The 14,901-nt window shown below is 40.1% G+C and overlaps 1 protein-coding gene across 1 annotated transcript in view; it reads right to left on the bottom strand.

Annotated features, from left to right (window-relative positions):
* Positions 1-14,901, bottom strand: part of KCNK10 (potassium two pore domain channel subfamily K member 10) — a 69,670-nt gene that overhangs the window by 29,477 nt on the left and 25,292 nt on the right. Inside the window, exons 3-4 of the mRNA XM_019285626.3 lie at positions 6,287-6,404; positions 3,475-3,635 (exon numbers count right to left, since the gene is read on the bottom strand). Of these exons, the coding sequence (XP_019141171.1) occupies positions 3,475-3,635; positions 6,287-6,404 (279 nt within the window). The remainder of the gene's footprint in view (positions 1-3,474; positions 3,636-6,286; positions 6,405-14,901) is intronic.

The raw sequence follows: 14,901 nt of genomic DNA, 5'->3' as shown, positions 1-14,901 counted from the left end.
AAAACAGACTGGGACCCACGTTCTGCCCTAGATTATTGAAGATGGAACATACAGGAATAACCAGGAGCGGAGAAGACAGGCCTTTGTGGGGGAAGCTTTGGTTTACGTCTCTGACCTGTCTGATGCTTATTTACTTGTACCAAATATAATCATTCCAGTAGGACAGATGGCATAAACTAGTCAATGCATGGTGCTTGGGATAGCATCATCCTGCCAGTGCCTCAGTTTCCTAAAATGGTACATGAAAAGTTCTATTTTTTACAAAGCATTATTTTGTAATGAAATACCTCCAGCCCTACCTACTCATAAATGAGTAGTTGTTTTCCTGGCTAGTTGCACACTGAAATAATGCGAACATTTTGGATTAGAAGATGAGTGGTGGCATGCCTGCAGCTCCTCTGCTGAAATATTCTGTCACTACTGTTGGGGTAGTGTGTACTTGATAAGAGCAGATCTCTTTCTCACTTTATGTAGGTCAAATTGTTCTTAAAATTCCCACAGAATGTGTGGGCTGATTACTGCAGTAGTTAAATGTGGGATCCCTAAGATCTAATTTATGGTGTTAATTAAGGTAGGTTTGGTGGGGCTCTGCACAGGTCATGTCAGAAGCAGCAGAAATGCACCAGCACAACTCCTCCGGGAGGAATCCTCCTTTCATCTTTCCAGCTATGCTGAGGAATGCCAGAGGCAAGCTGTCCCTAGTGTGGCATGGGCTCCATGCTCACAGATACACTGTTGGATGGAGCAAGAGACCTGTTAAGGAAATGCTTTGGGTGAAAGGAGTGTGGTGACAACAGAAGATCCTTCCTCTCCTTCCCACCTGCCAGTGCGTGCATACTGCCTCTTACCTAGCTTCAAAAATGGTCCTAACGACAATGCAAGATCATGCTGCCTTCAAGTCCCTTCCACCTGTACAGAAAATGACAAAGTTGCAAGGACTTCAGGAACTCCTGGCTGCCCTGACACCAGCTGTGCAACATTCCTAAGAGTGAACTGGATAAACAGAGGCAAGTGGATACATACAGAAGCAGAGTGCTGAGGCATATGAACATCGAAACTCCATGCATTACACAAATGCTGAGTTTCCTCCCAGGACAAATAAGACAGGTAGCTAATTTGTACTCTCACTAGAGCACAGACGCACACTCAGTGACTACTCAGCTACCTCTAGAAGATTTGTCAGGCACACCACCCAACATTTTATTGTTTTCAGCATCTTTTTAGCCTATGTTTGTTTCTTTTAGTTTCTTGCTAACTATTCTCCTAATTTTTATGTCCTCTCTTTTAAGGTGGTAACAGGCTGTTTTACACCCACGAACATGCTGCATTTCAGTTCATTACGGAGACGGTTACAAAACAAGAAACAAGAGTTGTACATTTAATTAAATTTTGCTCAGTGCTCAGGGTTAAATCAAGAACTGTTACTCTACTTGAGGCTTCATTTGATTAGGTACAAACATTTATGAAGCCTAACAGTGTAAATATAATGTGATAATAAATTAAATAATTACTAAATTTATAATGATTATTATATTCTGCATATATCAAATGTTACATAAATAATCACTTAAACTGAAACTACTGGTATTAAGACTAGTTACTAAGATACATGTAAATTCTAAACTATATCAGAAATATTTCAAATAGGTGAAACTCATTACTAAGAATAATGAAGGAAATTATGTATAACCCTGTTCACCAAATCACAAAATAATAGATGTAATAGAATGTAATGGATTTATGACAATCAAAATAAAAGGAATGAACACACATCTTGACTAAACAAGAAGACCACAATCTCTAAATTCCTTTGGAAGCTGACAAAATACCAAGGAGGAAAACAAATGCTTTAGATGGCTGTAAGCAAGAAGCAGCTGCATTAACTCAAGAAAATGAAGGAATACTTTAAATACCAAAAGAACTCACATTATGTGCCAAATATATGAAACATTAGGATCAGCATTCATCTGTGAATCTTAAAATACTTCGAGTATGTATTATGCTTTAGCAGGGAGGCTGGAGCAGGTGATCTCAAGAGGTCCCTTCCAGCCCCAGTTATTCTGTGATTCTCTGATTGTTTTAATCATAAACTATCATACTGACAGTTTAATGGTCTTGTCCATGTCACTCAGAAATACAATACTCAGCTGACAATTAATTAAAGATTTTCTGACTCTCAATTCATATCACGACTTCAAGATTGTCATTTTTCTTGGGCAGAAGCAGGCTGGAATGTTCAGAGATTCCACTGAAGTGAAGCAGGTAGAATAAAAAAGTAGGCAAAAAAGAAATTAGGGATCTTAGTTGCGTTTTTGCCAAACTAAACTGAGACACCTTTCAATAACATTATTTTCATTAAATGGAAATATAAGCCTTCTGAAGTGCTCTCCAAACAGGCATGTACATGCTTACTCACCCATAATCACTAGTCACTTTTTACTACATCTATTCTGAGATACTATTTATGTCTGGTCTGGGACACTTCAAAGTCATTTAATCAAAATGAAAAGTGCTTATACTTCAGTCTAATACTTAATTACTTCCTTTCAAAAACAGTTACAACTAATTTGCTCTCACCTGTGAGAATGTTTTAGAAATAGATGTCTATTAAACTAACCAGCTTGGGCAGCTTCTCATCCACTCCATCCCTGGAAAGACTTACCTTCAGTTATGCCACCTCCAAGGGAAGCATCACACAGGTCACCTCTAGAAGTTCTGCCTCAAAGAGAGAATCCCTGAAGTGAACCATTAGCAAGTTAGCAAAACAGCATTTGCCAGGTCTGTGGCACTGCTTGCGAAGGAACTGCTTACAGCATTTCAGACTCAAAAGCAGAGGGTACTGGCAACATAAAGGGAAATTACATATGCAAAAGTCTACACAAAAATTTAGGGTAGGATGTGTTCATGGCAGGCAGGGCAGGTAATGATCATGATTTCAGCCAGTGGCATTACAGCAGTTTTTGTAGTAGAGCTGCAGATCTATTCCAACACAGCTGTCCCCTTGCAGTGAGGGCATATCACTCAACCATCTCTCTTCCCAGTTTTACTCTCACAGCAGCAACCCTGCTTTCCAAGTCTTTTAGGCTTTATCAGTAGTACAGTCAGGACCTACTCCACATCCCTATTCCTTCAGGGAACCATTACCTTCTCTCCATTTTCAGTGAACAGATGTGCCTATCTAAAGCAACTTGTGGTGTTTTGAAGACTGTTTTACAACCATTCTTTGTAAGGACACTAACTTAGGAGATACATTCCCCAGCAATACCCTCAATAAGGAAATTCTGAGTCGGATCTATAAACCCTGTATCATCATCTAGAGAAGTCTATTTCTCTCCACTTACAGACATTAACTGTCATCTCAACTAAACATGTAAATGTTTCATGGTGTCCAACATGTACAAAATGCCACATGTAATAGCAACCAAATTAAGAGCAGGCTATACAACACAAGCAAAAAACTGTCAGTGAACTTACTCTGAAAACTTTTTCCACCCTTGCAATACCCTTCCCAAAGATGGTTCCAAGTTGGTCTCCAATCCCAGCCAGCAAGAAGCCAAACAGTGGAATCCCAAATAGGGCATACAAAATGCAGAAAACCTTGCCACCAACAGTGCTTGGGGCCATCTTCCCATATCCTGAGGAGAAAAACAATTGTGAGACTCTCAGAACTTATACACAGCTTTTTAGAAAACTAATAGGTTTAAAAAAACTGCTCTTGCTGCAGGCATACCTTTGTTCTGTAATTCCTATTTATAGTTTCAATGGCATGATGTCATTTCCTGGGCAAGCCACCCTCTTTTATTCCATTTTTCTTGAAGCCTCAATTACCCATATTTTCTGTAGATTCAGCCTATCTAAAATTGCTGTTTGCTTAATTAAAGCTGATATCACGGCACAAAAATCCCTCCATGATGGCCTGGTGCCTGCATGCTGCAGCTCTCCTTGGCCTGTGCCAATGGTTTCCTGACAGGAGTGTGATTCACCTGACAAGGCTCATTTTCAGTGGTTAGCTCATACTTTCCTCAGCCCCTCATCATACTGACTAGTTACACTGCAGCCTCCAAACTGTACCCACACTATGCAAATCTGCCCCTGAACTCTTTTTTCAGTAAAGCATTATGACTCCAGTAGCCATGGTATTTCTGTTAAAATGCTAAAGAGAAAAAAACCAAGAATTGACAGTAATATTTGCACCATTTTATTTAAGATCAGGTATCTTAATTGAAATGTCATAGAGATTTTTATTTTAACTATACATAATCACTTAAATATTAAAAGTTATCACATAATCACAAATAACTGATGCAATAAAGCATCCAGAGAGGAGGAAATCTATGAAAGTATAAGGTCCTGTTCCTGTTGGGTTGGCAACACTGGCACTGGCTATATCCCTCTGTCATGGGATGGTGAAAGAACTATGCTGACATACAATAATGCATGTCCCATAACCTACTGTCCTTTTCACAGCTGCATCCATCATCCCAGATTTCCCCTAAAATTCCAAGAAAGTCCAGGCTCCAATGGCCACTGGACTGAGGTTGACCAGGTCATCTGCTGAGTTTCTGCTTAAGAGGAGCCCTAACAAGCCTCTGGTGGATAAACTAAAACCATTTTCATGCCCTGACACAATACTCAGACTTTATGCAGCCTATAAAAATTTCTTTCATGGAGAAGTTAGAACAAATATGGGCAAAAATCCAAGGTCTTTTCAATAAGTTTTTTAAATAGCAGATGTCAATGAATACGCCTGCATAAACTATGCCTATGTAGTGGCATTTACTTTAATGAGTGATTTAAAAGCTTGTCACTTGGGACTATTGAGTAAACAAATATTAAGGGAGGGTTTTCTTACTTTGGAATCAGAAACGTTTTCTTTCTTGCCACCTGCTGGTTTTATGCTATTATTAAAAATACATGGTAATGTAGCTTAATATAGAGGAACACAGATTGTACACTCTATACTATCACTCTTTCCCCCTCACTTTGACAACAAAGAAAAGGCAGAGCCAAAGGCACAGACTCCACTGTTAGAGAAGATCCCCACAGCAAGTCTTTTAACTGCCACAGGATTTTTTTTGTTTTTGTTGTATAAAAAGCCTACTGAATTTAGTCAGATTCTCACACTTTATTGAAGGGTTATGTGATTGTCAAGTTATTTGTCTGTACAGCCACCAGTGTGTGCACCACAGCTGTAATGTGGAGAAGCACTTTATACAATATTTAAAGCAGAATAATACTCAAAGACAATGCAAATAAAAATCAACAATTTGCCAGTGATTTCCAAATAATTAGATCCCTTGATCTGATTACTATGACAGCACTGAAATCAAGCTTAAAATTATAAAAGTACTGTATAATTGTCAGCAGATTCATTTTATCAACAATGTTATTAGTTTATTTTCTTTTTCCTTCAGACTGTCTTCTGAAATGCGAGCTTGTTGAACATTCCTCAAGAGAGGAACTGGCTCAGAGAGGAGAGATTAAAAAACTGGCTCAGAGAGGAGAGATTAAAAACCTTAGCATATCCAAGGCCAACATTCAGAGATCAAGAGACTAAATACATTGGACACAATGCATGGGGAGAGATGATTAGGGCCTGAATAAGGATCTTACTAAAATTAGTGGTTCAAGAAAAGTGAAGGGAGCAGTTTAGTATACCCATTTAACACAGGGAAATGTGTCAATAATTCAAGGCTATGAATTCTAGAATGGAAAAGTAAAATTGGGGGGTTTTTTACAGAGTATATCATTTGTGGAATTCCTTCCAATTGTTAGTATGAAAGCAAGTACGAATTTTACAAAGGTTGTAATAGGTATGAGAATACATTTCCAGTTGCAAGGAGTAAGGTATGAGAAGAATTGCTTCTATCAAACTTCAGAGCATAAGCCAAAATTAATTTATGTTCTTAGGAAGAAAGTTACACTTCTGGGCAAATTCATCTATAATATTAAAATCCAAATTCCCAACAACCATAGAATATTTCATTGGGTACAGCTTCATGATCTTTTTAGTGAAAATTGAGACCATCTGCATCTACATCAAGAACAGGGTTATAAAGCCTGCATCAGTCTTACCTGTTTTCAGCTCAGCATTGCTATTCTACCCTAATTGTGTAAACAGCTTCTGACACCCAGAGACTCAGTGTCCTTGACACATGCTGGGGTCATGTCTTCTGCTAACAGACAAACACACTTCAGCTACTTTTTTCTTTGTTGTCTACCTTCCTCAAATTTATTTCATTATCCACGTCTCAGCGTGACTATGTATTTTAAAACATAAACATACCTATAGTTGTAATGACAGTTCCAGCAAAGAAAAAGGCACCTCCAAGGTCCCAGTGGCTGCTGTTGTTAGAGGAATTTCCAATGGGACTGACTCCTGCGTTATCAGCCTCAACAGCGTGCTGCAAAGAAAACAAAGACTCAGCCTCCCGCATGCCTTAGTATCCTACGCAAGTTGGTATAGGCTCCAAAGGGAAATTTCTAGGACCATGGAAACAGCTTTGATCTAAGCTTTTTAATATGTGCTCAAAGTATAGTAGCATCTTTTGCACATGTAAGTTGAATAAACAACTGAACTGAATATTCATTAAGGTGGAACAAAGATACAATGCATAAACAAATGACAAAAGATACAAAGCAATTGAGAAGTAGAGGGCTGACACCACAAATTCATCCATAAATACCCTTCTCGTAGTGACTACTGCCACAGGAAGAATTCCTCAATGGAAACAGGTCATGTTAGAAGCAGCTAGAAAGGTGGTAAATAAAAATAATGTTTATGAAGTTTATTAAGAGAGTCAGCCAAGGATTTATATTCCCAGACAATTAGTAATTGATTAAGTAATTTATATTTTATGCTAACTACTGAAAAAAATATGGCATATATATACCCCATCTGAAATGAACAAATAAGATAGCTAGAGAAACATCATGAAAAAACTTGGTGATCAGCTCAAACTTCCGACTTGCCGATCTCATGTCCACAAATACAGCATGATACAGAGACTCACAGAAAGTGCTTGAATTAACTGTATCCTGAACAGAAGCTGAGATAGATATACTGCTTCCTAGTCACTGTCCTGTGTACCATATAGTACTGAGTCAAACCAGGCAGACATATCAGCCTCCTGAATATTTGTTGGGAATTTCTAAAAATGCACCACATTGTATCATGGGGAGATACACATTCATTTTTCATTATAGCCTCACAGTCCAAAGGAAGATGGAGCTTAATAAATCAGCCTACAAAGCACAAAAATAAATCTCCCATCAGCATCTGGCATATTCACCTGAATTGCTCTAAGCTGACTTTTGAGATGCCCTTCAGCACATATTTTCAAGTTGCTTTTAGATCTCACGCAAGCCATTCTTCACAATAGAGAAATTCAGACCGCATTCTAGAACAGCAGCTGAAATGACTGCCTTTCTGCTTTTCGAATGCTCCCAATTGAGTTTAATTTCCATAAACCAGTGCAAAGGAACCAAGTTTCTCTCTTTCTGCCTCCTAACATTTCCAGCTCTTTGCTTTTCTCCCATTCTGGTCCAGCCTCATTTCATGTTGCTGTTACCAGCTGCTCACACTACTGCCAGACTTTCTCCTTCACACTCTGCTATTTGCTCCTCCTCCTAAATATTGCCACCAATCTTTAGTCATGGTAGTTTCAGTGAGCCCAGTTGTTGGGCTCAACAAGTGAAGCAAAGTGCTGCCTCTTGCATCCTCTTTTTCTTTGGCTTTGCTCAACACGGAATTCCCACCTATCAACACAGGTTTGTTTTGACTTTTCTTATTCCATTTCTTTAACTAGTTCTCTTTTCCCTCAGATTTATGATCTATGAATTGTCACTGCGGTTTTCTATTTCACCTTTTCCTATACAGTCCATGTGCAAAGCAAGGTTAGCCATTCTATTTTACCATTGCCCCACTTCTTACCTGTTCATGTCTATGAGTTCTCTCTTGATCTTCTCTATAACCTCACATTCTCTTGTGGGTTTAGCACTGACTTTTAAACACATCCATTTAACACCACTTCTCTCCCTAGCCTTCAGGATACACTTTTCTTCTCGTTAATCCCAATGGCTTATCTACCCCATTTTTTCTTTTCTTCCACTTCCATTTTTCTTCCACTTTCATTTTTTGCCTGTATTTCCAACTGACTTCATGGTCATAAATGTTCCTCTACTGCTTTTATAGCCCGGGCTAGCTTCAGCTAATCTGCTTCCCAGCTTTCAGTTATTCATCACATTGCCTCACAAAAAGAGAAAGGAGCGGGAGGAGAGGCGTATGGGCAAGAACAGAGACAGCTACACCTAAAGAGATCAGTATGGGACAGCCTTTTATAAAAGTAGAGCTGCTAAATGCCAGGCTAAGCTGATTGTGAAACTATAGCATGAGCAAGTTCCAGGCTGGACTGGTTTCACTTCACATGGGCAGAAAGCCAGGGCTCCTCAGCTCAAGTCCATACCTCAAGAAACAGGGATATAGAGAAAGGATGTGTTTCCGACCAAACCCTTTGAAAGGGCTTCTATACCAGTTGCTGGCATATTGCAGGTCGTGTGAAAGCAGAGATCTTTGTTGGTTTATGCAGAACAGCATAAATCAGCATAACAGACAGGTTGCCCATTTAAATAGGCCATGACACACTGTCAGCTACCCTGGCACCGTACTTCTGCCAAGGAATGCTGTCTGCCCTCCCCGTGAGCGTGTGAATGTCAGCAAGCTAGTTACACTCAAATCACACTTGAGTTTATACAGTTTAGCAAGTCTTTTAGGGCCAAGCACTAACCCCTGAAGTGAAGGAGTGTCCTGTTGCCTTAGATAGCTTTGAGATTCTCAGGTTCCCTTCTCATCCAGAACAAATTCATTTTTTCTTTAAAGCTTGACTGACATCATTCATTTATAAATATCCAACTATTCCAATGCCATCTTTTAATATGTAGTATTTTGCATACAGTGATGGAGGACAAAAAGAGAGTAGCAAGACAAAAGCAGCCAGCAGCGTGCAGCTAACAGCACTTAACCAATTTCAGCTCATGCATGAGAAAAGGATGCCTTACTACTACCACCACAACTCCACCTACACAGAACTATCCTGCTAGATGAAAACTGGCACAAATTTCAAACAAGGACGCTATTACTGGCAAGACTTTCCCAGTTCACACAGGCCACAAAATTTTACAAGTTTCCAATCTGAAAATTCAGATAGGCTTTGCAGCAATGACCTGAAGAGACGCATCATTGGATTATCTCACACTAGGGAAAAAACTAACTTCCAGAGTGCAAAACACTATGTTAACAAACTATGGCAGCTGGTGTGGGGTCAGTAGCTCTGACCAAGGAAGCTGTGACGGTCCGGAGAGATGGTCTCGTGAAGGATCATCTTCCCGAGGCCTGGTGTCTTCCCTCAGCTGCTGGCAGGAGGGCCTGTGCAGAAGCTGTCAGCTCTTTAGTGATTATCAGCTCGTGATTCCAGCTCAGCTCTGCAGGGCAGCCTCCAGGCCAAGCCAGACCAGAGAGAGAGACGAAAGGCTCGTGTAGCTGTTCCGCACGAGGTAGCTTTATTGGTCCGTACTCCGGCGAAGGGGAGCTAGGGACGAGCAACTCTCTGCCCTCGCAGGGGCAGGGGGCTGGCTTTATAGGGATACAGGGGGTGGGTGTCAGAGGGTAAAGGCCAATGGGTTACAAAGGATCTGCACAGGGTCTCCCAGAGGATTCTGGGTCTGTCTTCTCGCGTAACTGAAGAGTAGCTGCCTTCCCAGGGGGTCCTGCTGGGAGATTGAGCAATCCTCCTTATCTCAGCAGACGTCCCTCCAGGGCAGTGGCTGGGCATACCCTACAACAAACCTCACATATTTAAGGTATTTTTAAACTAGTAGTTTCAGCTACTTTTATAGTTGAAGTATTGTTGAAAGTAACAGGTCATGAAAGTACCCAGAGCTGTTCCACACTTACTCCTTTCCTGATCCCTTTTTCCTTCTCAAGTACGTAATGTTTTCTCAGTATACTTTATTAATTGAAAGAGCAATCTTCTTTAAACAATAACTACCAACCTAGGGCAATTTTTTTTTAAAAACCACCTATTCAGAGAAAGTAATAACTCAAAATACCTCAAAGGGCTGAAATTGCCTTCCTTGATGTTCAAGTAATGGATGTATGCTAAAGCCAAAAGGCTGTTAGGAGCCAAGAGAATGACAAAACTACCAAAATAAATACAAGTACTCAACATTATTTGTTTTTAAAAACATGTATTTCTGATCACAACTTTCTGTTTTGCTCCCTGTCATTGCATAGATGTGATTTTACTCTCAGTCCCTTTAGTATCAGCACACTACAGTCCTTCTGTAACGAAAAAGACAGGTCTGGTGACATGGTCTGCATGGGACCAAAGGCAAATTCCTCAGCAGAAGCCCAGCATTTGTGGTGATACTGGGACAATTGAATCCTGTATTCCCAGAGTGCAATCAAACTCCATCCCAGTCTGAAATAGACTTCATTAATTCCACTTGCTGATATTCAGACAGCAGTAATTAAATACTATGAAGGATGACCCCACACTGGGCTGCCTATAGGACTCAAAGTCCAGAGAAAGATGCACTAATTTGTCTCATCAGGTGTCAAGGGTTCTTCCCCACGACACAAGAACACAACAGTATCTCTTCTCTGTGGATAAAGACAATGATACTCTCCTTACATGCCAAACAGAAACTACTGGGGTTTCACCATCTCTGCCCCAGCAACACCAAACAAGCGCTGGGCTCCAGCTTGCCCCAGCTCTGCCCTGCCCAGCCACAAGCTCTCTCAAGCTGGGGCCTGACCTGTGGGCTGAAGTCCCAGCCCAGCCTCAACTTGTCAACTGGAAGCACCTGATAGTCTGGGCTAGGCAATGCCCCTGGCTGCCCGCAGCCTGCCATCCTCCCTGGCTGGCACTGGTGGGGGCCACAGCTGCCAGTCCCTGTCCCCTGGGGTGTAGGTGGTTCTCTCTGTGCCTGGATAGGCACACATCTCATCCTCCTTAGGGTGTGAGTGAGTATATGCTGGTTTTCACTAGTGTATGAGGTACATTCTTACATAATTTAGATCACTAAATACGAGGATTATATCAAGGAAAAGTCTGGAGTTACGCCCATAAGCAACAAGATAGCTGGAAGCCAGTGCAGCTGATGAGGAGAGGGGCACAAAACTGACTGTTTCTGGTTTCTCTGTGAAGAAAGGTTTTCATCTCATTCATTGCTCGTGTTTCTGTAATTTCTCCAGTAAGATCCCAAGCATGAAGAAGACAAATCTTTTTCAAGGCCAAGTATAATATCTCTCTCGAGTGCTGAGACAGTCAAAGATATACCTGCCCTAGGTGCTATCAAGGATATGAATTTGATAGGAAAAGAAAATTCTTGTCATTTTTTGCCTGGTTCTATTAATTCCCCTCCACAGATCATACTAATCCAATAATTATTATCTCCCTCTACAATTCTTTTTCCAAGCAGATTCCTATCAAGCATGCAAAAAGTTGCTTCAATTGCCTTTCATGCTGTAATGTTTCTCTATTAGGATTATTGGGATGCTTTTCATTAGCAAGCAGCTTTTAGTAACTAATTCTTTAATAACTTTTTTCTATACTCCCTACATCTCTACTTATTCTCACCACCCCTTATACCCTTAGTGATTAGGGATCCTCATTATAAATTCCCATTTATCCACTTTTCCACAAAAGCATTTTCTAAGGACCAAGGCCAGCAATTTTTTTCAGGTTTAATCAAAAGTAACAAACTTTCAAAGCCCATTCCTTGAATATTTCTGCCTATCTCATAAAGGACTTTAGCCAGGGACAATCAGCCAGTTATTGACCTACACTTAAGAGTGATTTGATTGCCATGTATGCACTGTGTCTGAGGGTTGCACAGAGAACTAAGTCCAAAAGGCTTCTGCAAATATGTCACCTAAGTTCTGGAAGCAGCATAGCTACAGAACAGCTGCAGATCTGTGCAGCATCCTAGACTCAGTCTGTCTCCTACACAGCTGGAGCAGCTCTGGACTGAAGTTACAAACCAGGGTGCCTGCACCAACCAGGACACGACCCAAGACAACGGAATCCTTTTTTCATTTCCTTTTAGGAGGAACAGGGTAAAATAAAGATAGGGGCAGATGGGAAGCTGGGACAAGATAACCTCCAGAGGTACAGACAGAAGGTTCAATAACCAGATACTTACCACTGATTTTCTTCACAATTCAAACAGACTTGTCCTCAGCAACATGCAAGTCTTCTCCATACTTAATTCAAAGTACTACTTTTTTCCTGCTCTATCTAGAGATTTCTTCTAGCACATGAAAATCCTTTTCATTTTACATAGAAACAGGCTGGAAAGAGAAGCTGGCTTATGACACTAATGAACCAAGCAAGCAGCAGCAAAATTAAACATCTCTGCAGGATGTTCCCCTTCTTACTTACCTTCAGGGCAAAACTGGTTTAGAACACTAATTCAAAGTGCCTATCCAAAATATGAATTCTTACTAACATAATTAGCCAGTAAAGCCTGACTAGCTTATTTCCAGCTCTGCTTCCTTTTCAGCTTGCAGTCTAGCTCTAATGAGTTGCTGTAGTCATTAGTGGACATTGATAATATGACTTAGTTACCAGGTGGGTGATTTTTTTTATATATGCTATAATCACTCACATTCCTAAATTAAACCCTGATGGACAAGAAAGAAGAAAGCAGTCTGACAATAACATAAGTAACTTCTTAAGTAGAAAGCTACTCCATCTTGCATAATTTTGCAGGGTTCATTAAGAAAGCAGGACTCATTAGGGAAGCTTTTACTCATATACAGTGCACAGGATATACAGAAACAGAGTATGAATGCCCTAATCAGTCCATAGGAATTACTTTACTAAAACACAAAGATGGTCTTCCTGTCTCTCCTAATGGTAGATAAAATCTGATCTTCCTGAGAAGCATAACCTACCCATCACACGCTCTCTGTGTGCGTTACTACAAAGGCAGGATGACTTGGTTTTGATGCCAGCTACTAATAAGATTATTTTATAACACATAAAAACAAAAAGAAAAGGACTGTAGTATGTTAGCAGATATATCTACCAATGTTATTTTTCTTTTCAACTCTATGTCCAGTAACTTGAGTCCTACTAGCTTCTATTTGATTTAATAGGTACAAAGCAGCTAAATGTACTAAAAGCACCTGAAGTTTCATTGTCTTTTAGCATGTTCTGGTTTTAATTTTTCTTTAACTCTGAAAACTCAGAAGCGTTGAGATAGAACACACAATGTTGTCATTTTCTTAATCTGCTATTCGCTATTTTGCCAAGCTCTAGATCACCTCCAGCCTTAAACAGTGTACTGGCTTCACTGCAACAAATATCTTCAGATGCAGAAATGGATTTTAAAAATTTGAAGTTAAGAACTTCCGCTTCAGGTGGCTTTAGAAAATTTTGACTGCACTGTGAAACCCTTGACATTGTTATGAAAAAATTACCTGCCATTGTGTTAGTACCAGACAGACCTGAACCAAAATCCAAAAAAAATTTAAAATACTTTGAATCTTCCTAAGAATTTGCACTGCTTTCATCACTGTATTTCTTCTGAAGTCTATGACTGAACTTCTAAGTCTGGACTCAGCAATTCACATTCGTGCTACCAGTGCTAATATTTGCAATGGGTTTTTGTAGATAAAGATGGAAAGGATATCTCATCCCCACTAAATTTTAAGGGCTTCCTCATACAGTGCTGTAAATCTTCATTACAGGTTTTCCGAAGCAGAATCCTTTGAAAGACTGAAATTTAGGAAAAGGTATACATTTCGTCATCATTGGTCTTGTAAGGACCACGATACTCCTTTGGTCTTCTTAAAAGATTGTTCCAGAGCCATCCCCACAGTAAAATAATACAAGTTAGTTCTAAAGTCTCCCTTTTCCTATTTTTCCATATTCTCCAAAGCACAGAGGTGAATCAACACAGTCATTCTGTAGAGTATGATCTGTGTTAGTCTGAGGGCTTTCAGGTAGTCAAGTAATATTAATTATTAATAGTTCCCTTAGCTGTAGACTGCACAGCGCAGCAGCCAGGACCCATGGAGATTGCCACATCAGTCTGAACTCACAGCTGTAAAGGGAGATGCAGCATTTGGTGCAATGCAGAAATGCATTGTGCCAGCCAGGGGGATGTCACCTCTGAGACAGTCGACATGAAGTCGTGAAAGGACAACATTAACTCCCTGACATTATCTTCAAGCAAGTTCGTTCACTGTTCTTCCGCACAAGTCAGTTACCATCAGAGTTTTCTGTATCAGCATGCCCAACCCCCACATATACAGAAGAATCCAAAGAAACTTCTTTATTGACAAATCTGTTTCAATATTTCACATCACTTGACCCTAAGACATTCACATCCTAAGCTGCTAAACCCATTTTAATTTACTTTCGCACAGTAACTTCCAGTTACCCAGTGTAATACCTGAGGACATACTGAAACCTCAGAAGATGGTAAGATTTGTCCAGAATATCTGTCTGCTAATGACAGAGTATGTCTGTTCTTTATTTTAGTGTCACCATTTTTGAAGTGAAAGAGGGGAAAATATTGCGTAAAATTATCAGTGTTGGTACATAGCTTAGGCTAGAGAACTACTGCAGTTGGTATGCAGAACCCCACAATCTGCTGAGGTGCTTTGCTTGTTGTATCTTATATGAGTTCTGCTTTCTGCTTGGAAAGAATGCATTTTGCATCTCTTTTACTGGTGAAAATCCCACCAAGGGAATAAAGCTTCTTGCTTTTAGTGTTTTCAAAATATCCTTTAATCATTATACTCTAAGGAGTAGAGGGAAATACAGATCTCTGCAACACTAAGAGAAACACATCTGAACCAACATCCCTGGACCCTGCTGACCTAACATG

Source organism: Corvus cornix, chromosome 5 (assembly GCF_000738735.6).
Source record: "Corvus cornix cornix isolate S_Up_H32 chromosome 5, ASM73873v5, whole genome shotgun sequence".
Classification (NCBI taxonomy): domain Eukaryota; kingdom Metazoa; phylum Chordata; class Aves; order Passeriformes; family Corvidae; genus Corvus; species Corvus cornix.
The sequence above is the reverse complement of the archived record's forward strand: the minus strand, read 5'-3'. Positions and strand labels throughout refer to the sequence as shown.